We start from the raw sequence: 21,796 nt of genomic DNA, 5'->3' as shown, positions 1-21,796 counted from the left end.
GGCTGTGTAACCATTCAAGTGTAATTCAAACCTTTCTAAACATATGGAAAAATCATTGTGACCCCTTGTGAGACTGTAAGTCTGGAGTAATTATATGACGTTTAATAGGTGAGAGACCAGACAACCTGGCGTGACTGTTTATTCTTCAATTAATGACTTGTTCCTTGATGTCACTGAGGTGCGATTCACAGGTGCCCTTTTTGGCAACACTTTCCACTCCACATTATACTGGGGCCGTATTACTCAGTTTACTATGGATCTCATACTAAACTCATAACTGAAAGCAGCGGTACAACAACTTACCAGGTCAGGCACCAGTCACAAACTTACTGACACCAATAAAATAAACTAAAATAACATAAAATAAAATTGAACACCACCCTTCCCCACTCCCCCCCCCCCCCCCCCCCCCGTCCCCATCGCAACCCACTAGGACAAAAATAGGTCCAATTCTGACTTATGTCATAATGAGCCAACCAGGAGTAACTCTGGTAGCCATACACTACTATGAAACTGATGCAAATGAGAAATGAATCAGGTCTACTGTCAATGCAACTGAATGCTGTCACCTGAGAAGGGCCTCCCACTGCTAGACAAATGTTGAGGCAAAGCTGCAACACTTATTAGCAAAGGAACCACCATTTCTCTTGGAACAATGGCTTCCTTTGGGTTTCGTGCCATGACTGATATGGATGTCACCATTTAATCAGATGGATGAGTGCTGCCAAATGATGGTTTTGTTCGTTTGCCATCAATGAGTGAAAAGATTACAGCTTTCAGGATGGACTGTGTTGGCATTGCAACTGACCAGAAAATGCCCAGACATTACCAAGAAAGGATGGGTGAGGAGGAAGTAGTTTCTTGGCATCTTTTCCTAAATAGGGTTGCTTCCTCCTGTACTAGTATTTACCACTCCTCAGGAAAACCCCATCCACCACTGCTTTCAGTTGTGACAACAATCAGACTCTTTTCACTGCCTCTTGCCAGTTTGGAGCTGGGGAACACTGAAAAGCTGAACTAGCTGATATCCATTTCCTTTGGAATAATAATACACTGAAATTAATTTGAGAGTGATCTTGTACTTGCTCTGTGGGAGGGTACATGGCCTGGATATGCCAGTACTTGTAAGGAAGCAATCCACAGAATGACTTTGGAAAGGTGCTGCTGTGCTTAAAGTAACACTGCACTCTCCAGTAATGGCAGTGATTTCCTTTTCTTGGCTGTAAAATCAGAGCTGAAGACAGACTTGTTTGCGGCTGCCATTATCTGTACCCCACAATGAACATCTGTATAGCATCATTATAATCAGTGTCTGCAATGCGAATATGACATAGGTACCAGCTTGATAAAATAAAAAATGTAATGCATGATAGACATTAAAGCAGGGTAAACAGCAAGGAAATCCTGGCATAGATATCTGAGGTAGCACTGCCACCTAGCCTATGTGCCCGAATTGTTGTGTGGCTCTTTCTGATGTTTCAGGGACACTTTCCTGTTTGTTCAATCATTTTTTAAAGTATAATTACCAGAGCACTTATGTTTTGCAGTTAATGCTGTCAAGCCTCTTAAACTAATTGGTCTTTTACAGAAAATTTAACTGAAAATTAGCACATCTTTTAATAACATTGCTTTAACTTTAATAGCACTTTGCTTTTCATTTATAATTACTCTAAAATTGTCATTTTCCAAGTCATATCACCATTTTTTTTAATGTTTTCTAGGGTGTTTTTTAATATGGATTTCTTCTAGGAAGGCCCTCCTCTACCGTGTGCTGTTTTTTACCATCTCTTTCATGCAATTGTTTTAACTTCATTTTCTTTTCCAGTTGGAGGAATTCTGTTGAATGGATAATGTATATCCAAACATGGGGAATGACTGAGCCAGTAACTTACTAGTTACTAAACAGTTACTAAATAGTTACTAAACAGTTCTTTAGGACAGGATAAAGAGCAGAAAAAAACAACAGGGTTTTACAGTGTTTGACAGTGTACTGCTGCTCAAAATAGTGTCCAAAAGATAAAGAAGTTTGGAGCACTTTGTGGTAAATGATGCTGTTTGCTAACCACCTGAACAGACTCGCACAAAAAGAGTCTTGTGTTTCACAATACCCATATAATAGATTAAACCAGTTTATTTTCTTTCTACATGAGACTGTAGGAACTCTGAAAGGGGGAAGAACTATTGAATACAGGATGTACTGAAAAGTAGCTCTTACCTGTTTCACTTTCTTCCACTCTGCTGCTTTTGCTTATATGGGGAAATAGGATTTTGTGTTATAAAAGAAAAACCTACACCTGAAGTTCTAGCACAAGGGCATACATTCTAGGATATCAGCTGTTAAATTTTACTGTCTGGTTCCGGAGATCAGAAGGGAGAAACGCAGATGCTATCTGGTCTAATGCCAGCAGTATGTATGGCAGGAATGCCAACCTGCCAGAGCTTCTCTGGTTTTCGTAGCTTAGGCACCAAAGGCAGACACAGGCAAGCTTTGGCTCTCAGGCCAGATTTTCAAGACTTTGAAAGTACTGCAGAAAACCAAACACCTTGCTTCTCTTATGTTGCGTAAGTTTTGTTTAGATGAAGATGATATCTTTACAACAACTTCCACATTGTCTAAAAGATGCTTCTAATCCCCTGGTTATTATTTTGGTGAAGAAAATACACTTTGCTTTCCAGGACTGGACCCACCTTGAGTGTGACTACAAATATTCCTTCCCTGTTTTTGCATTGTTATGACAAAACCAATATTACTATATCACTCAAGTCTCTGATGACTGCAGATGTCTCTTCACAGACATAACAATGACTAGCTGGTGTGCTTTAACAATAGCCACTGCCACATTAAAACTTGAACCACACGTGCGGTCTTCACACAGAGTACAATCAGGCACTTCAGCTTAAGCCTGGAGAGATGACTCTTACCAAGTCATCAGAAGGCAGTGCAGTTTCTGAGCTCATTACTCTTTTCTGAGCAGCGATCTTCGAACTACCACAGTGTGAATCATATGCTTTGCGATAATGTGCCTTTGCTGCAGAGGACAAAGTGTAGATAGCCTGTAGGCGGCCTTTTGAGAAGTACACTTAATTACGTGTTTTACCTTTGATTTAGGAAAATATCAGACAATTTCAAATTTCAAATGTCTAATACTATCATGTACAGGAAATAACAATAACACAAAAGTAAAGACTTCCAGCATTCAGATTTGATTCAGCAAGTGACCACAGGTTTTCTGGGATTTGCAAAACGGGTTTAAACCACTATTCCTATATTAATAAAGTTACATATACTACAATACTATTTCAACACTGATTAATACTGTTGAATTGGTATTCCGTAACTGAATACTTTAACTAACGCATTATACTTGGCAATGTGATTTGAGGATACGACTCTGCATAGACACTTCATAGAAAAGGATTACTGTGCAATACATATTTTTTCCCTCTTTTTCTACATATAAACTTCCTTCAAGTTTCAAATTGCCTGGATGTTGGAAAGACTACTGTGTGAATGGGTATTATGCCACTGTCTACTCCTATTCTATTTTCTACTCTTTTAGCACCTGTTTGGCACACTCCACTGCTGTAAGAAGCGATTAATTCTTAATGAAGCAGTTCACGCAATGTGCATTTGTATTTTAGCACATACGAGGAATTGCCATTCCTGAGATATCGACAGAGATCATAAATTGGAACTTTGCTATAAAAATTAGGAAACAATAAAACTCAGTCACTGTATAGTAAACTATTTTCTTGTCCCAAAATGAACTGGCAAAGGCCTGCAGAATGTGATTTATTTCCTTCTGACAGAATTCCACCTAGTTGCACTGCAGACTGCAACTAATAGGATGAATGTACAACTGCACAACTCACAGTTTATAGGATTTGGGGTTTGGTTGGGGTTTGGTTGAAGTTAGGCACGGTATATAGATGATGGACCCCAAAGCTGAGCGCACTCTAGAAAACCAGGGATAATACAGTGCAAGTAAATTAGTTTGTGTGAGAAATGCTCCTTTCCTTGGAGAACTGCTGAAAGAAGCATACATCCTTCCCAGGAAAATAAGGACAGTAAAGAGAAACCATCTCACATATCTTACACTTTCTGGAGGGTTAGGAAGCTATAACATTTCCAAGTTTTTACTAGGCCTTTGAGGAATGAAAGAGAAAATAACACTGCCACAAATCAGCAAAGTGGTGAAAGAAAAGATGGAACAGTGACCAATTCTAAGTGACCGATCCTTAGCTTGTTTTCTTGACTTTTTTTTTTTCTTTCTTGGTTGGAATTTTCAATTCCTGTTATCACACCTCTCTGGCTTCACACTACATATAACATGCCACTTAGCTGTGCCATTGTTTGAAAAAGGTCTCTGTTGAAGAAAGGAATTACAGAAATGGAGGGATGTGTTGTCAAAATCTAAACGTGAATGAAAGATGACAATAACTAAAAATCTTGTGAGGATTATGTGATGAGTTCCAGGTAGAAATTTCTACAGAGTATTGTTCTATATGTTCCTTACTGACTCTCTATTATCTACATTATGTACGTTTGCACAAGAAAGCAATGGTGTACACAACATTCTGCTCTCTTTTTGTGGAAATATCAGCGGTGATTGGAAAAATTAACCCAACTTCTTCCAGGACTCTGGAAGTGGCCTGCAGAGAGATTCATTCGGGGACATTGCTTCAAATAATATGAGTAGATGAACAGTTCTCAGTATAAAACTTGGAACCTTCCAGTTAAATTACTGCCATTTACAATGTGAAAATGCTAAATATTTTATTGCTAGAGATTTTAATTAGAGAAGGTATAGCGTTTAGGTGGGTTTGCTTAGGCTTTCTGAATTTGTCAAGTCTGCAAAACATAGCCAATAACTTTTCAACAAGGTATTTTCTGAGCTTATTGCAAATTTCTATGCTGCTTTAGAATAAAATGTTGTCACTGTTGACTGATACTACTCAGCTGTGGATGGATCATAGGAGGAATAGAGCAGAGAATAAAAATTTGAAGTATAGGTACATAAATTTTAAATGTGAATAAAATATCAAATAATAAAGATCAATGTGGTTTTTCCTTACAGGCAGAAAGCTTCATTCTGATTTTAGGTGACTTGGCTCCTTAAAAGAAACCCGCTTGCTCTTTACTAATATTTTGTGGGGTTTACAACAGCTGATTTCCAGCACCATGGAACTATATTCCAGGGGGAACTCTGAAAGCTTACGCTCAAATTTTCAAAAGGCTACAACCTTGCTATGCTTAGCAGAGCTTAGGGTTCTTCTGAAAGAAGTGCAGCTTGCACGGAGCAAAACTGTTCTGAAAACGTAGCCAATATGAAGCAGGGGAGGGTGAACAGCAACATGACTGAGACACTTGATTTGAAACTGTACTATGGCTACAAACCAAAACCCTACTGTAGACATAACCAAAGGTCACCATCTGTAGTTTCTGGCACGCATTTATGGTTGGATTTAACCATAAATGTGAACTGTACTCTTCACACAAGTACAGTTCACTTGGTGTGTACATTGGCTTTCATATGGTTCTCTTGGTGCTCCTCAGCACTCACAGAATTGTTCCTAATTACAAGCTTAAAACATGGTTGACGCTGTCGGACATGAACAGTGAGCAGAGGCTAACACTGAATTTGGGTCTGGGTTTTAGAAGGGAGATGCAATATTTTTTGGACACTATTATCCTTCAGGCTGCACATGACACTCATTGCTTTTAAAAATCATGGTGGTCCTGGATATCTCAGCTGCTTAAGGGTCTCTGGATCCAACTGAGAAAAAACCCTTGCCTATGCTCTGGAATTCTCTTGCTATCTAGGAAAAAAGTATCATTTCTTAACTACCTGTGGAACAGAGATTACACCTTCATACTCTTTCACAATAAGTCTGATGGAGGAGAATTAAAAAAGGTTTGGTTTGCTTACTGCGCTCATGAGAGAGTCCAGCACACTGACAGCAAATGCGGTTCCACATGCAAAGGGCTGCGTGAGATACAGTTCTGTGTCTGGATCGTCATCATCATCTTGGTCCAAGAACTGAACGTTTGAATCATTTACTGAAAACATAATAATAATAAAATCATAAGGTGCTTCTGCATCTTCAGCATGTGACCTCACATTTTACACAGTCAGAAAGAAAAAGAAACGGCATATGTCTGGAAACACAGACTTGTGTCTTTGACATCACTGAAATTAAAATCAGGATGGATGTGAAAATGTGCATTTAAAAACCTTTGGGTCAGAATCCTGCTCATAAGAGGTGACTCTCTTGCTCTTCATAGGTGACTATCCCTTAGCCGTAGAAGTAGTTTCTTGGCATCACCTGCCTGCACTCCACATGAGATCTACAGGGCTCTTTTATATATTGAAACAATCTTGGTGTTAGTCGGGTACTGTGGCTAGGGTTGTATGCATGTGTAGTGAAATGTTATCAAAAGACAGCAAGCCCGAACCCCTTTGTAAAATCGAGGCTGCCCATAAAACTCTAATCTAGCCCACAGGCATCCGTTAGATGTGCTGCTGTGATTCTTGCTGGAGTGGTGTTAATGCACTTACAGCTCAAAAGAGGATACACTGTCCCTTCAACGGGCATCTGTCTGAATGCATGAGCAATACTCCAGCTGTTCTCCTGCAGCATCACCTTTTTCTCATGTATTTGTCTCCCTAACCTCGCTTCCACAAAATCTGTCTTAGCCAGTGTGAAAAAGGATCTATATCAGGCTGCTTTAAAGAAAAGGCCAAACAAAGTCACATTTGTCATTCAGTCTTTCTTTGGCATTTCATCGTCACAGTTAGGTTCTCTGCTTCCACCTCATGCCACTAAAAATAGTTGTTTCCCTGAGATCAGTTTATTGAGTGATTCATATTTCATTGTATATTTCATTTCCATATTAGTCCTCCTCTAGCATGAAAGCACTGATTGCTTAGCAATGTTATTGCAATACTATTTACCTTAGTAAATAACAAACTGATTCAAATTCCCTTGCAAGGAAAGGAAATTACAAACTTTTTTTTGGCATTTGCTATTGCACTCTTTGACTACATCCTTATTCCTTGCGTGAGCCCGTCTGCTGACGTCTCCAACACAGGGGAGCTTGGAAATCAACATGAGAGTTGCCGTTAATGTTATCAGATTCTGGCTCTGAACTCTTTAGTTTTAGCCATTCTGCCTGCCATTCTGAACTTCCTTCCTGTATAGTTTCATTTTCCACCCAATCCTTTTCCAACCCGTGTATACTATTACACTTGCTGTGCTTAGCTTACAGAACACAAATAATTATGGAGAAAACCTCGCTATGTCTTTCAGAAAGAGGTGAGCATTTCTATACTCCTTCTAGACCACTGCTGAGATAGTGCTTGGCCATGATCGTACACCAAGTCAGAACCAGAGCTGAGGTAGGATTTAAAAACCCTGCCTTCCCACTCCAAGACGTAACCATGTGAGCATAACACCTCAGCGTTTTAAATGGAGAAGTGTTCTGCTCTGTGAGTTGGATGATTTTCACCCTAGAAAACACCGATACCTACGCTACTCCTTTCTTTGTACAATGGCTATCAATTTATCCTCTGGGATCTTGAACAAAATAGTATTTGAAAGCCTGACGTATCATTTCAAAATGTACTTTTTGAAGAGCTCATGCCTTAGTTTAATTTGCTAGCTGAGAGCAGGCGCTATTGACAGTAGCATTCTTTTTCCACTTACATCTGGCAGACTAATACCTGACTTTGACACACACTTGCTAGCCGTGCGTGGTGTCAGTTTCCACAGTACTACAAATCTAATGTGAATCCTGTGAGTGGAGCTTCATCCTCAATATCTTTATCTGCCTGATGCAAGTTAGCTGCTATGATTTCTATGAAAGGTCTCCAGGCTACGTGAGGTAGGCTTGAACGTGTGGTGCTGCACCATAGGAAATGCTAATCAAACACTGCTCACAAAAGCTTCTGAGATCTCTCTTTACTGAGAGGGAAAAACACAGAAGCTTGGATGCTTTTTTGCAGCTTCAAAACCTGAGCTTCTGAGAGATGGCCTGCTCCCCCAAATAAACAAATAGCTGGAGGGAAAGTGTGATACTGGGGTTTCTTTCCTGTTTTCTTTACTTCTTCTTTGACTTCCTGTGAGAACTGCTAGGGCATGTCCACCAAATTGACAATAGGCTGAAATAACAAACGGAAAAAAAGAAGGAGAAAGAGAAAAGGAGAGAAAACTTGGTGGGGGAGGGCCCGGGAGGTGGGAATCCAGGCCAGAGAAAATGAATTGGTGAGAAGGTGCTATGAAAACAGCCGGCAGGTCAGACGAGTGTGATCAAAGGTTTACTGATGCTGCGTGAAAAAAAAAATCATTAAGAAAGGCCAGAACAAGACAGTCAATTTCAACCAGAACCACAAATAAAACACATTCAAAGCAGTGCCATGAGGGTAGCCCCTCTGATACAGCCAGATAAATAAAGAAAAAGCTGATGACAGTAAGAACAACAGTGGAAAATAAGACAGTGATGTGAAGGAAAAAGGCACTTCTTACCCAGTTCAGTTATCATTAGAATGTGGGTTCCACTGTTTTTTTCCTGACTGATTGAAACCAAAGGCAGAAGTTTGCCAGGCTTAGCTAATAGGTAAAGTATTTAAGGGGGAAAGAAAGTACAGAAAGAGAATAAAGTAAGGGAAAAAGACAGGTAAGGCTCTAAAAAATAAAACTGAAAAAGAAAATAAAAGGACAAAGGACCACAAATCAGGTTTGTATTTGCCGTGAAAAAAACAGACCAGCTTCTGCACTTCACATCACACCACTTGACAACATAAATACCCACAGCCAGAGTGGAAATCAGAGCCTGGTTACCTACCATCATCATATTCTCAGGGGTAAAATTTCTCATACTATTATACAGAGTTTGGTTACACATGATTAAACAGTTCTGGACCATGAAGAAATAAACAAATGTCCTCTTACTATTGATTAAGTGCACAGGAAATGTCTGCTCATACTTACTGTGCTTCTTTTTATTTTATTTTTATTTGTTTCTTTTCCTAACCTTATCCCAAAGAACCCTGTTTATTTGTTACACTATGTAAAAAGCATCTTGTCTGATGGTGTTTATTTAGGAAAATTGAGAAAACCCAAAGGAAAGAGAGAAACATAATTCAACTTTATGCATAAACTGAAACAACGGTTACTAATCTTTCTTTAGAAGGAATAATTCACAATAGTTATCAGAGGAGAAAACATGGCAGTATAAGATACAATTTAGGTAATTTTCTTATGTGGTCACACAAGAAGGGAGGTGGGAAAACAGACAGGGAAGAGTACATGAATGGAATAGCACACGAACGGATAAATGTTAGCTTGTCTTACCTAGCTCTGTTATAATAGGGATGTTGGCTCCTGTTGTAATGGAAGGTTGACGTAACAGGCCATGGACCGGACTGTTGTCTGGAGATGACCTATCCATCCCAGGGGGTGTAAAGCCTGAATAAATAAATAAATAAAACAAAATAACATGAAGAATAGGAGATTCTGTATGTAAAAAGTTTATTTAGGCTGTAGAAAGATATACTGATAGAAATTTAAAAAAAAAAAAAAAAAAAGGAAAAAAGAGACCATCAGCAGGGAATTTCATAACCTTTTTTTTTTTTTTTTTGTTGGCAGGGAGGGAAGGTACTGTAAAAACATCTTCCTTTCTTTTTATTTTATTTTATTTTTTTTAAATTGACTTGATTTTCACAAATTATTTCTTAAAAGCATAATCTTTCAGAAATATACAAGTCATTTAGAAAGCAGGTTATTTGGTAGCTAAATGTTGTGCTTGTGTAGGAATAAAAACAATAAATATACAAAAGGACTTTGATTTTAGGTAGGTTTATTTTAGTGTTTCAAATAACAGGTGTCTTTCCTTAAACCTCAATTACCATTACAAAGAGTACTGTTTGTACACAGTAGTACAACCACAAGGAACTTCCATTATCCTGTTGTAAGCTTCCATTTGTTAGTCTGATATTTGATCAACATGCAGGATTTAGGATTTGTCATTTTCCAGGAGCAGTACAACACAAAGTTTTTTTTTTTTGCTTTTCGGACACACCTTGCATACCCTGCATTTTTACGGGGGAACCCCAGTTATAGGAATACTGGGATGAAAGGGCCCATTCTTACAGAAAAACAAACCAAGAGTAAAGAAGGACAAAGATTTTCAAAGAACGTTTAACAAGGACACATGAAAAGAAACTAGAAAAAGACTTACATCTTTGAGGATATATGGGAAACAAAGGTGGAAGAGGAAACGCATCAGCTGGCACGCAAAGAAAGAAAAGACGTGGAGAGCAGCAAGGTTCACCTCTAACACAGACTGTGCTTTCAGCCTGATTCTCTGCATGGTTGGAAATGAATCCCTTGACAATGAGCATTTTTTATTTTATTTTCTTTTTTCTTTTATAATTTAAAGAATAACCAGGCAAAGCTTTTTGGAGTTTGATTGTTGTTGGTGGAAGATAGGTAGTTATACAAAAACTCATGTAAGAGTTAGCCTCGCATGCATTCCATCTTCCTTGTTCATTGCAGTTGTAGAAAGCATGGGAATGTTCATTTAATAACATCACTGCAGGAGTGATGGTGAAGCCAGCGTTTGACTTTAGGATTTCATTTAGGACCACTAAATCAAGGTGATATTTTAAAGGAAATATTTGTCATTTGGAACACGACTGACCCAAGCTCCCTTCAAAATACCCATTTATGAGAAAACTTTTTTTTTTTTTTTTTTTTTCCCCGCATTGGGCTTGCATTTTCCTGCATTGAGTTCTTTAACCTCACGCTGGACATCCAGGACCAGATTTCTGACTGCCTCTCATTACTGATCTGAAATATTTTTGATTTCTTTATATGCCAGTTCTAAATTAATCACAGCCAAATTCGTTCCTGATATAACTTCGTTATCTTCTTGCAGTGTGGAAATCATTTTATTGAGTTAAACTCATTGGTGCATTCATCTGCTACTAAATTCGGAACAAGATGACGTGATGTTATCTAATTTACTTTCTTCAGCTATAAAACTAATTTACGAAGTAGGAAATCTGAACTACACTGTAGTTTTTAACATGTGGTACTGGTTCTGTATTGTCATTGTGAGGAATTTTTGTTCTTTTCCAGTGATGATTACCTTTGCTGCCAAACTGTTCCAAAAATTTTGACCACTCAACTTGGACTTCTTGATGTAATGGGATTTTAATTCTTATTTGTCATTCATTTCACTTCTCCCTAGTTTTTTTCTATATCAAATATAGAATAGATAACTAATAAAACTAGAATCACTGATAAGAGAAACTTACTCAGCCCTCCAAAAGGTGCCAGTACGAATTTCCTTCTATCATGAGAAGCTATACACATTAGGATAAGGGAGTTAAAAGTCTGTAAAGTTGTTCTTTAAGAGAAAAGAGGTGAATGTGGTATCTTCAGCAGACTTGCAAGATAAAAGCATTGCCACAGGCAAACCTAAGACAGCAAAGCACTTCTATATCATATTATCAGTGCACAGAAAATCTTTTGACTGCAGATTTCTTAGAGACAATCAGAAATGTTGGCTGCATGAACAGTTGGTCATTTAATACTAGTTATTCCACTGAAACTATTTCGTTGAGACCAGCATGGTAACAGCGGTTTGCATTTCCAACTGATATCATTTTGCAGACATTTCCTTGTGTCTGGCACCAGAACTGATAGCCATTTTGACTCTTGGATTCCATACTGCTGTATGACAGAGCCTAGGACTCTAGGCTCACACTCACAAAGTGAGTCTAATGGAAATTTTCCATGAGCCAATTCACAGGTCAGAGGTAACTGTGACACTCTCAGAACAGCAGAACAAAATGAAAGTGGGGCCCCCAAAAAAGGGAATGCTATCTGAGGACAGGTAGATAATGTGAGACCTCCTCCTGCAGCAGGCTCCTATGTCTAAGTCTTGTGTTCCATTGCACTACAGGAACAGCACAACAAGGCCTTTGTGACACTACATTAAAAAAGTTCAAGTAGCTGTGGACTACTTGAACTGTTACAGTGGCACGCCTAACCAGGTTGTGCGGAGAATTACAAGTCAAAATGGCAATGGCAAGACTTTTGGCACTCACTTATATGAGAGAAAACTATTATTGCTTCCAAGCAACCTAGGGTTGTACTGCTGGGAGCATCCCTAGAAACCTCCTTTTCCCGAGGGCTCTTCCCATCTCTCTCTCCCTAAAACAACTTTCAGTAAAGCAGGCTCTTCAGATGGAATAAGCACATAAGCATTTCCCCTATCAGCTAAAAGCAAATTGAGGAAAGTTGGCACACCTACCCCTAAATGCATAAACGTTTCTTGCCCTGCCACTACTGCAACGTCCACACAGGTGCACATGACTGCGTGCACACACACATATACTCTTCATAGGTGGCTATTTGCAGACACCTCTCTCTAACCCTTCAAATATTTGTCTTCCTATGATGGTGTTAGAAGATTGAGGTAAAAGTGTCATTTCTGTTAGACACAGGCTGACAGGAGCTCTATAATTGCACACTGCATACACAGTGCATTCAGTCTGAAATGCAGGAAGCATGTTAAAGGGATTTTGTTTTCTCCTTGAATGAAACACAGACTCACGCCTTAGTATTTTTCATTCTATGGTCTGGGGAGATGTAAGAAATGTCTGCTATTTTATTTTAATTTCCCTGCCTCATGAAGACACCTCTAAAAATCTGCTTTTGAATAATATAAAAATATTGGAATATTTGGAGAAAAAGGATAATTGGAATTCTTGGAGATTTGGTGTGCCTAAGAGCTAGGAGGCAAAAGGCATCGTCCACTTTCAGGCCACACTCTTTCTCCCAAAATAAAATGTAAATTCCATAGATAGCCTTTTTTTTTTTTTTTTTTTCCTTTAGCAGAAAAAAAAAAGTGAAGGAAAACTAACCTGCTTTATCACAACTTTTATTTAAAAGCATGAAAAACTACAAGTGACAGCTGTGCAGATTCAGTGAATGTGACATTTTTGAATTTCTTCAACTTGACAAGTAAACACCTTAAATCGGTAATGCTATATGCATAATACATGACCTGTATTTTGACATCCATCATCAAATGCTGACTTGAGAAAATACAGGTTTGTACGTCAAGGAATAGCACCCATAAAGCAGGGAGAAATTCAGGTCACAGGGTATTAGGAAAACTCTATTTCATTACAGAAGCTGAAACAAGCTAAGGCATCAGATTTAAGATCCATTTTCAGCTGTGAAAAGATTCAATTCCTCTGCAGAGAGCATTCATTTAGAAATGACATGCTTTCCTCACAGCCTCTTTTCATTTTCCTTTTCATATTCCATTTTCTCCTTCAGTCCCCAAACCTTGTTCCATTAACTCTCATAAAAATGGTAAAACAGGGCTGATAGTTGTGATCTTCTTATAACCACAGTGTCTCCTTGCTCACAAACAACCGAGGGAGTTGCAGCTACAATTGCTCAATAGGATCAACCTCTAGAGTAAAATTTGTGTGGCCTCATAAAGCCTGAGCACACTAAGGAAATACAATGGCAGTGAGGGGCTTATGAGGAAGGACAACTGGGGTCATGCCACCACAGCTGGCGATAGTCCTAATAGCCATAACCTCCAAAGGAGGAAACAGCTTGGACTTCAGCAGGATGTAGCAAGTCCCTGCCTTTCTCTGGAAGAAAATGCTGCCAAACAGTGGATTAACTATATCACATCTCTGAGAAGAATACAGAACCCAGGCTCCTGACATGCTCAATGTCAGTGAGGACCAGCAGTTCCTGCTTCTTTCTCAGCAGCGGCCTTCCATGCTGAGAGGCTGGGACTTCTGTGCCCAAGATCCTTTACCTACACTGAAGCAGTCTGAGCCTCCTGAAGCCTCTGCAGAAAGCAGCTGGTTTCACACCTTGGTTCTGTGCAAAGAAATATTTCTCAGCTCCCTCTGGAATACTACTGCTAAAATGGGTGGACTAACCAAACAGTTGCATTAGAGACAACACTGTGTCTCTTTTAAGACATTCTTTGTTTTGCAGAAGGAGAACCCCTGGGAAACCTCCTCTCAGTGAGATAATCTCCTGTTTCCAAGAGCTGCTGAGGATCCACGTGCTGCCGTGCTTGGAGCTCAGCAGGGCCACTCAGCCCTGACCCCTCCTTGTCTCCGTTAATTCCACCTTCAAAAAGATGAGCAGTACAGGGCTTCTGTGAGACCTGTGCCTGATGAGCCAGGCCCTGGCACTCTCAGGGGAGCTATAATACTGGTTTAGCAGCAACATACAGGTACTCTGGGAGCCACAGGGGCACAGTGATTAAATCTGAAATTATGAAACGCTGGCATGGCTGAACAGTGACTTCTGCCCACTGAAAGCACTGAAAATAATGTTTGCTCTGCTTATGTCTTGTTTGGAGCGAGTGGCCCGATGGCCATGTGATCTGCTGATTTTGCTGGCCAGAAACTGCTTTTCCTTTGTTTCTGTGCAGTTCACTTGACTAAGTAAAGTCCTGAGAACTGCAGAAAGGCCTGCTCTATGTAGCAGTAGATATATCCTTTTACTTGGCTGATATACCAGTAAAGGCTTGCTGGGGTTTTGAGGTCAAGACAATTTTGGCTCTTGGATGGATGTACACCACATGCGTTCCACTGGCTTCACTGACACCCAGATGGGCATATTCCCAAACCAAATTTTTACTTTAAATTCTAAAAAAAATCTTCCATCTGAGAGGGTCACAGAAGATCCTTTACAGCCTCTTGCCCCTTCCCCCTTTGCCTCCCATCCCTTTCCAAACATGCATGTTTTCCTAAACTGGAACTCTGTGTAGCCAGAATGCAGTTTACCAAACTGAAAACCCGCCTGGTGAATCTAAAGTTTGTGATCCTGTCATTAAAGTGCCATTTAAATTGATAATGCATTTCAATTAATGCTATTCTAGGAAAAGGTGCCATGTGATTCATTGGGTACAGTAAGCACTACTGTCCTCAAAAATATAATTTATAAAGCATACATGCTATGAACTAGCTCTGGCTCATCTGAAAATGATGAAGTGCCATTCATATTTTGAGTAGCACACAGGTGGTGAACTACCAAACACATCCCTGCCAAGTTATTGCACAGGAATATGAGACAAGGATTTTCATTAGGCAGAGCCAGACAAAACGAAACAATTCACTTACAAAAGGACCTCACAGCTATATCCCTTTGCTACCATTTGCTGACAATGTCCATTAATATTCCATTGCATTCAAAGTAATGATAGACTATACCTGTTATTCTCCAAAGTACAGCCACTGGGGTACACCTGGAAAGTTCAGCAGCAGTCATGCAGCTAAAGAGCTGCTGACATTAATGGGAATCTGTTACCACCATTCAATTTAGAAACAATTCTAGCTTCAGTATCCCATGCGATCTGTCAGAGAGTTGTAGTTTGGCCTTAGAGCCTGAATATCCTAAATTCTGATTTCAGTTCTGACTTTTACTGTCATTTGTGCCTGAAGATATAAAAACCTCTTGGAGGTTATCTCTAAAGCTCTTGAAGAGAGGAGGAACATGGGAGAGCAGATGTGACTCTGTATGCTCCCAGCTTTCTTACAGTCTGCAACATCTTCAGAGATGCTCTCTTACCTGCCTGGGCCCAAACACAGGCCATGCTACAGCCAGTGGAGGGTGAAGAAGGATACCTGTTTCAATTGTAACAAGCTTCCAATGATCTGGGACTGGAACAACCCCTGAGGCACTGAATGCTGAGAAACACCGTTATAGAGAAAAAGCAGTTCATCTTCCTCCCAGGAAAGTGCTCTTCTCTGATATCTGTTCTTTCCTGTACTGTTAAATTACAGAATACTCATAGTGAAAATGTCCCAATTAAAGTTCTTAGGAAAGCATGGGGTAACACTGGTCTTTGTTCTCCCAGGGTGTGTAAGTGGTCCCACATAAAACTGTAAAGAATTTACAGGTTTACAGGTTCTAGCACTGCTCTTTTGAGGCAGAATTCAGCTGTAAAATCAAAGACTAGGAGAAGGCTTGGATTTTCATCATTTTGAGGTCTAGGACTGAATGATACCACATTGCTTCTCTTTTCTATTGTGAACTGCATAACATGTTAGAATTAGAGCTGTATTTTAATCATAGCACAGAATCCTGTATAACTTTGAGCCTTTCATTCACAGCCATACATGAGTCTTTTCCCAGTATGAGTCTCATTTTGAATTTCACTAGGGAACACACGCAAAAACTCTGATGAAGGCCTTTTGAGACTAATGTATTTTTACAAAAAATCTCACATAGTAATTACCCAGACCATACCTCTGCCCAGTTTCATCACAAACTTACACAACTCAAAATTACCAAAACAAACGGTCTTTCTTTACCACTGCTTTGCAAAGCATAGCTGTGATATTCTCTTTTTATACTCTGTGCTTTTTCAAATTCTGTTCTGGAAGAATCAATAGAAATAAAGACGTATTTGTCAAGAGGAAGAAGAAAGAGTAACAATTGTTCTTTCAGGATTTTTGGATCAGCAGCTATCCAAAATGTTTCACTTACTATGGAACATCCTTAAATTCATAACATCATCAGAAAATATAATTCTGGCTTTTTTAACTACTTTACTTATAACTTCAGTGTGCAAGGTGTACATTTTTTGAATTGTTCTTACATTGTTCTCCATTTGCCATTTAATAGGTTTCTATGCCGCATAATTCTACAGTATAAAGTTGGTAGCATCAAAGTACAGCACAGGTTTGCAGCTAGAAGATTTTGCTATATAACAAAGCCAAATCCTTCTCTGTTTATTCATTAATCACCTACGCATATCTAGATCTCAGGCAAACATAGATAAATATGTTGAATAAAACTTATCAAATAAATTAAGCTATATTATCTAGTTCACAGAGACAGGTATTCAGTAAATGCAAAGAAAATCGAAAGTTTAACATTAACAATTACATACAGGCATTTTAGGTAAAACTCTACATTATGTAATTATATTAAATAAAGTAAATTTTTCCAAGTCAAATAAGGAAGAGCAAAGCTGGATGTTACAGACAGAAATCAATAAAAATATTTTAATAAATAAAAATAACAATGCTGTCCACTGCATGATTGGCAATTGCTGAAACATAAATTAAATAAATTTCCCATTGCTGCTTATGGGAAAATTATGCAGATTAGAATGTGATTAGGTTTATATCATGAGACTCAATTTGGACTTTTAATCTATTAAGCTCCAATAAATGAGGCATCTGAATAGCTCCCCTGAGCTGCCACAGTAATAACCACAGCAGTCATTTTTTGCAGTATGTATTCCTACAATTTCTTTAGCAGATGAGGTTAAGAAAATTCCACATCTTTAAGTACAATTACTTAGTAACTTCTACAAAATTTTCAAGTGTATGCATTGAGGAAATGGATCCATACAAAATGCTTAAACAGACATTTTTTTGATAATCAGCATCTGTCACTATTCTAGCAATATTGTTTTTACATCAACTTGGATTTACTTACAGTTGACTTCATGGTCTGTGTGGGCTAGACTGTGCCAGCAGACTTGTAAATTACTCAAGCTGGAACTGAGCTGGAAACCTATGGTAAAATGTCATTAGGTTCTCTACAGGCTGGGTCAAAACTAAAATCCCACATTCAAGGCTGTCTTGGGGAAAAGATTTAACTGTAAAGGCTAAGGCCTCATTTTATTGAAAAAATCTGAACTGGATTCCCAGAGCTGAGACAGGCTGGATTCAGATCAAGACCACCTCTAATTTATACGGCAGGTATGCTCCACAGGCCTACTGCACATTTCCTGTAGATTAATTTCTTTACAAGTATCTGAAAGTTCTCCAGTTTTACTCCATTTTGTAAAAAAGCAGCTCTAGGCAAAGACTGCCAACTAGGGAGCATTTTGTGCCCGGGTCCAGTCCTGCAACATTTCACCATATCCTGCCACCACTCTTTAGCTCTTTAGTGGCCTGGATCTCATAAAAGCACACAGTCAAGTGACAGTATGCAGGTGATTCCAACAGATTAAATTTGTAGGGTTTGATTGAATGCTTGGAATAAAGGAACAAGTGTTTTGTGTTTTGGTATGAATATATTTTCAAATATATTAACATAACTATTAGCATGCATTAATATATATTTATTATATTATTAGAAAATTATATGTTAACAGCAAAATATAGGCATAGATTTTACATATTTTAGCAGATAATTTCCTTTCTGACTTTTTAGCATACTAAAATAAAGATTCTCCACAAGCCAAAATTTTTACCAGAATCCACACTGGACTCCTTCAATGCTGGAAAAAAAATCATTCAACCCTTTGTCGCTCCAGTTTTGCCTTCTATAATGCATAAAACTTCAAAGTAACATCTCTTTTAAAGACTTGTCATATAAGAAAATAAATATCAAATCTGCATAACACTACCTCAACCAACTTTTCCAGAGAAATGTCACTCTCCCCAGGGTTCAATAAACATTGTGGAGAATGATAATTGCCCAAGGAGCATTTGTATACTTTAAATAGAACCCTCTTGATCATAAAGGGAGCATACTACATCCCTACTACAGTTTAATCTCAACCCTGAAAATAACACATGGTGCCCAATTTGACATGGGAATAAGGAAATAGCATTTTAAGGATTGTAGAATATTTTCAAAACACATCATTCCAACAACACAATTATTTGTTCTGTAGAATTATCAGTCTAACTGGCCTGTATGAGGACCAACCCTGTCACGTACAATAAAGTAATAAAATACCTCCAGAAAGTATTTCCATTAAAACAAATATCAACCCTCTGATACTGAAATTCACAAGAATGGCTAACATATCAACCCAGCCTTATACTCTGATCAGCTCAAGAAATTATCCCTGTTTTGTATGTCATGTGTACAGAATACCACATTCTATTTTGACTCTGTCCAGGAATATACAGACAATAAAGATCTCCATTTCTCTCTACTTCTCTCTCTCTCTTTTTTTTTCTCCTCACATACCAAAAAGAAAAAAAAAATTAAATAGAAATTGCAGAGATATGGATTCAGGAAGAATTTGAGGTTTATTTAATTATAATTATTTATAATTATAAATAAATATTAACTAATCATTATCTAATTGCATATTCTTGAAGGGTGTATTAGCACCACCATATATTATATTATTATATTATTTAGGAAATATATACATATATTTCCTAAAGTTATGTCGACACACCTGCCTGACATATAACATTGATACTACTGGTGGTACCCAGTCTGAATCTCTGCTTTGGTCAGTACAGGCTCCAGAATCAAAAAGCCAGATACAACCTACACCTCTTATGGCCATTGTGGAGGAAAGAATGTCCAAAGCACATAGTCACCAGTTTAAATAAACAAATAATTTGCTAATATATACATATATATGTAGAAAACAAAAGTCTACAGAAAACCATTGAGATACCGTCTACTCTTAGGTAAAAAATGAAGTTTCAGTTGCTACCTTTGCACTGTTTTGGCTCACAGTTTTTTCCCCTTTTCTCTGAATATTAATCTTAGAAAGAAAAGTAATTTATTATCATGACAGAGTTACACACATACTCACATTATTTTATTAGAGTTTTTGTTAAAAACCTTAAGACTTGTCTCACTTGGTTCAAATATCTTTGTCCATTTAAAAAAAAAAAAAAAAACAAAAAAAAAACCACCAGCGGAAGTTTCTCTACACCAGCTCTGCTTCTATATTATTTATATGAGATCCCATTTTATTAGAAACTTGGATGATCAAGACAAAGGCAGCAGTAAAATGTTATGTGGTGTTCTTTAGGTACTGAAAAATCAAGTGGCAACCATTACATGTATGGCATGCTATCCAGTATACAGTAAAATTACACTGAATACTTACATTAGGCTGTTTTTTAGTTTTCAGCCTTATATTGACTGTTTATTGTCACTCACTCATCTATGTATTACTGTTTATGCCACTTACAAATGGCATAATCTCTATAAGCACTTAAGCACTCTATAATCACTTAAACTTTCCTACACAATATTATTTACTGTAAAGCTAGACAGATCAATAAAAATTCTTTGCTTTCATATTGGACTTTCATTACTACTAATATCAGTAGAAACAGCCATCCTTTCCAGTAGGGGTTTTGAACACTTTTGAACATTTATTTCTTGTTATTTTCTTCTAATAAATATTCACATTGATGTGATTTTTCATCACACAGAAGTGAGAGAGAATTCAAAAAGTTGGTGTCTGTGGTTTGTGGTGGGACCAGTCTGAAATTTAAACCTGCAGATACATATTAAGGTCTTCCTCTAAACTGCATTATAACAGAAAATTGAATTACCTGTTTACATGTGAAATCACAAAGTACATGACCATAAAGTAAGCTTAATAACGTGGAATCACTTTCCTCTCTTGCAAGGAAACTATCTTGAAATGTGTATTACAAGATACCTTGCTTAAGGACTGCCTTTCCTTATCTATCCTGACAAACTTTCCACTAGTTAGCAAAGGATATCTCGTGCTTCAACTCATATGAGGAGAGTCCTAAGGAACTGAGAACTGACAGAAGTTCTCCTGGAGGAAATGGGGAGAAATGGGTAGCCTTGGGAAGTCTCTGCTGCTCCCCTGCCTCCCTGGGCTGTACTCTCATGCCACATTTCTGGCTAACAAAAGGTTGCAAATATGGCTTCAAGTCTGTGTTTGAATGACTGTTTTAATTCCAAGAATCCTTTTCTATGATTCTCTGGCAAATCCCTTCCCAGCATAATACTGGTTTTATGAACTCTAAAGAAGATTGGTAGCAAGGGGCAGACAAGGAAGTGAAGTAGTTTATAATAGAGTGTCTGAACATGTGAGTTCTTAGGCACACACTAAAAATAGCTAGGTTCATAAATTGGAATTACATGGGAAAATCTTTCTGATATTTGTCTTCTAGGAAAGAGATCCCCAAAGCATTATTTAAAATAGCCTTAACACTGATTAGATAAATACATTTAGATAAATTAAATAATTAAAACAGATTAGATAAATTTAGTAGTGTTGTGTACATATAAATATACATATACATATATTTATATATATATATGTGAAATTATTTTGGAAAAGTTTTAAGTTACTTTAGTCTAGAAAGATATCTTCATACAGGAACAGTTAGAACAGGAAAAAATGCAAATTATTGTGGCATTTTAACAGATATAATTTCTAAATATACAGCTTAATATCCTAAACAAAATAGTGCACATACCTTTTTTATTTATTTTTGTTTACAACATAAACTGTTTTCGAGCAAGCTTCTTCTTGTCAGTAATGAAATGTTTGTTCGTAAGAATACCTCATATACTTGTAGCATTATCAATCTAATCCATCTGTCCTCAAAAAAAGGAAGAAACAATTCCCCATATTTTTTCCAGCACCTATATGACACTGTCTGATTTCAGAGAAATCTCTCTTTTTTTTTCCTTCCCCATCCCCTCCCCCCCCCCCTTTTTTTTTTTTTTTGTTTGAGGATACATTCTTTCAAAAATGACATTCTATCTTTGCCCTCATTTGGAGAATTAGTCAAGGAACAAGAAAACTGCCATAAATTTACCAGAAATAAAAAGTCCTATAAAGACATCTAATTACAGAGTTATAGTTCTGCCACTGTATTTTAGGAAAACTCTGTAAAGTCGAACAGAAAATATATATTCACAATGTTGAGATACTTCATCTTCCAATACTGACCAGTACTCATACTCCTGTATTAGTATTGTAGTATTCAAAATTTAAAGTTGAACAACAGCCAGTCCTCAAATCAATATG

General features: G+C 37.8%; 1 protein-coding gene across 1 annotated transcript in view; it reads right to left on the bottom strand.

Moving 5' to 3' along the window:
* KCNMA1 (potassium calcium-activated channel subfamily M alpha 1) overlaps positions 1-21,796 on the bottom strand; it is a gene marked incomplete at both ends in the record, with an annotated part of 478,007 nt that overhangs the window by 12,247 nt on the left and 443,964 nt on the right. The window contains 2 exons of the mRNA XM_084290022.1: positions 5,931-6,061; positions 9,355-9,468. Of these exons, the coding sequence (XP_084146148.1) occupies positions 5,931-6,061; positions 9,355-9,468 (245 nt within the window). The remainder of the gene's footprint in view (positions 1-5,930; positions 6,062-9,354; positions 9,469-21,796) is intronic.

Source organism: Netta rufina, assembly GCF_964035555.1.
Source record: "Netta rufina genome assembly, chromosome: 7".
Lineage (NCBI taxonomy): Eukaryota > Metazoa > Chordata > Aves > Anseriformes > Anatidae > Netta > Netta rufina.
Note: the sequence above shows the minus strand (reverse complement) of the source record. Positions and strands in the feature narration are given on the sequence as shown.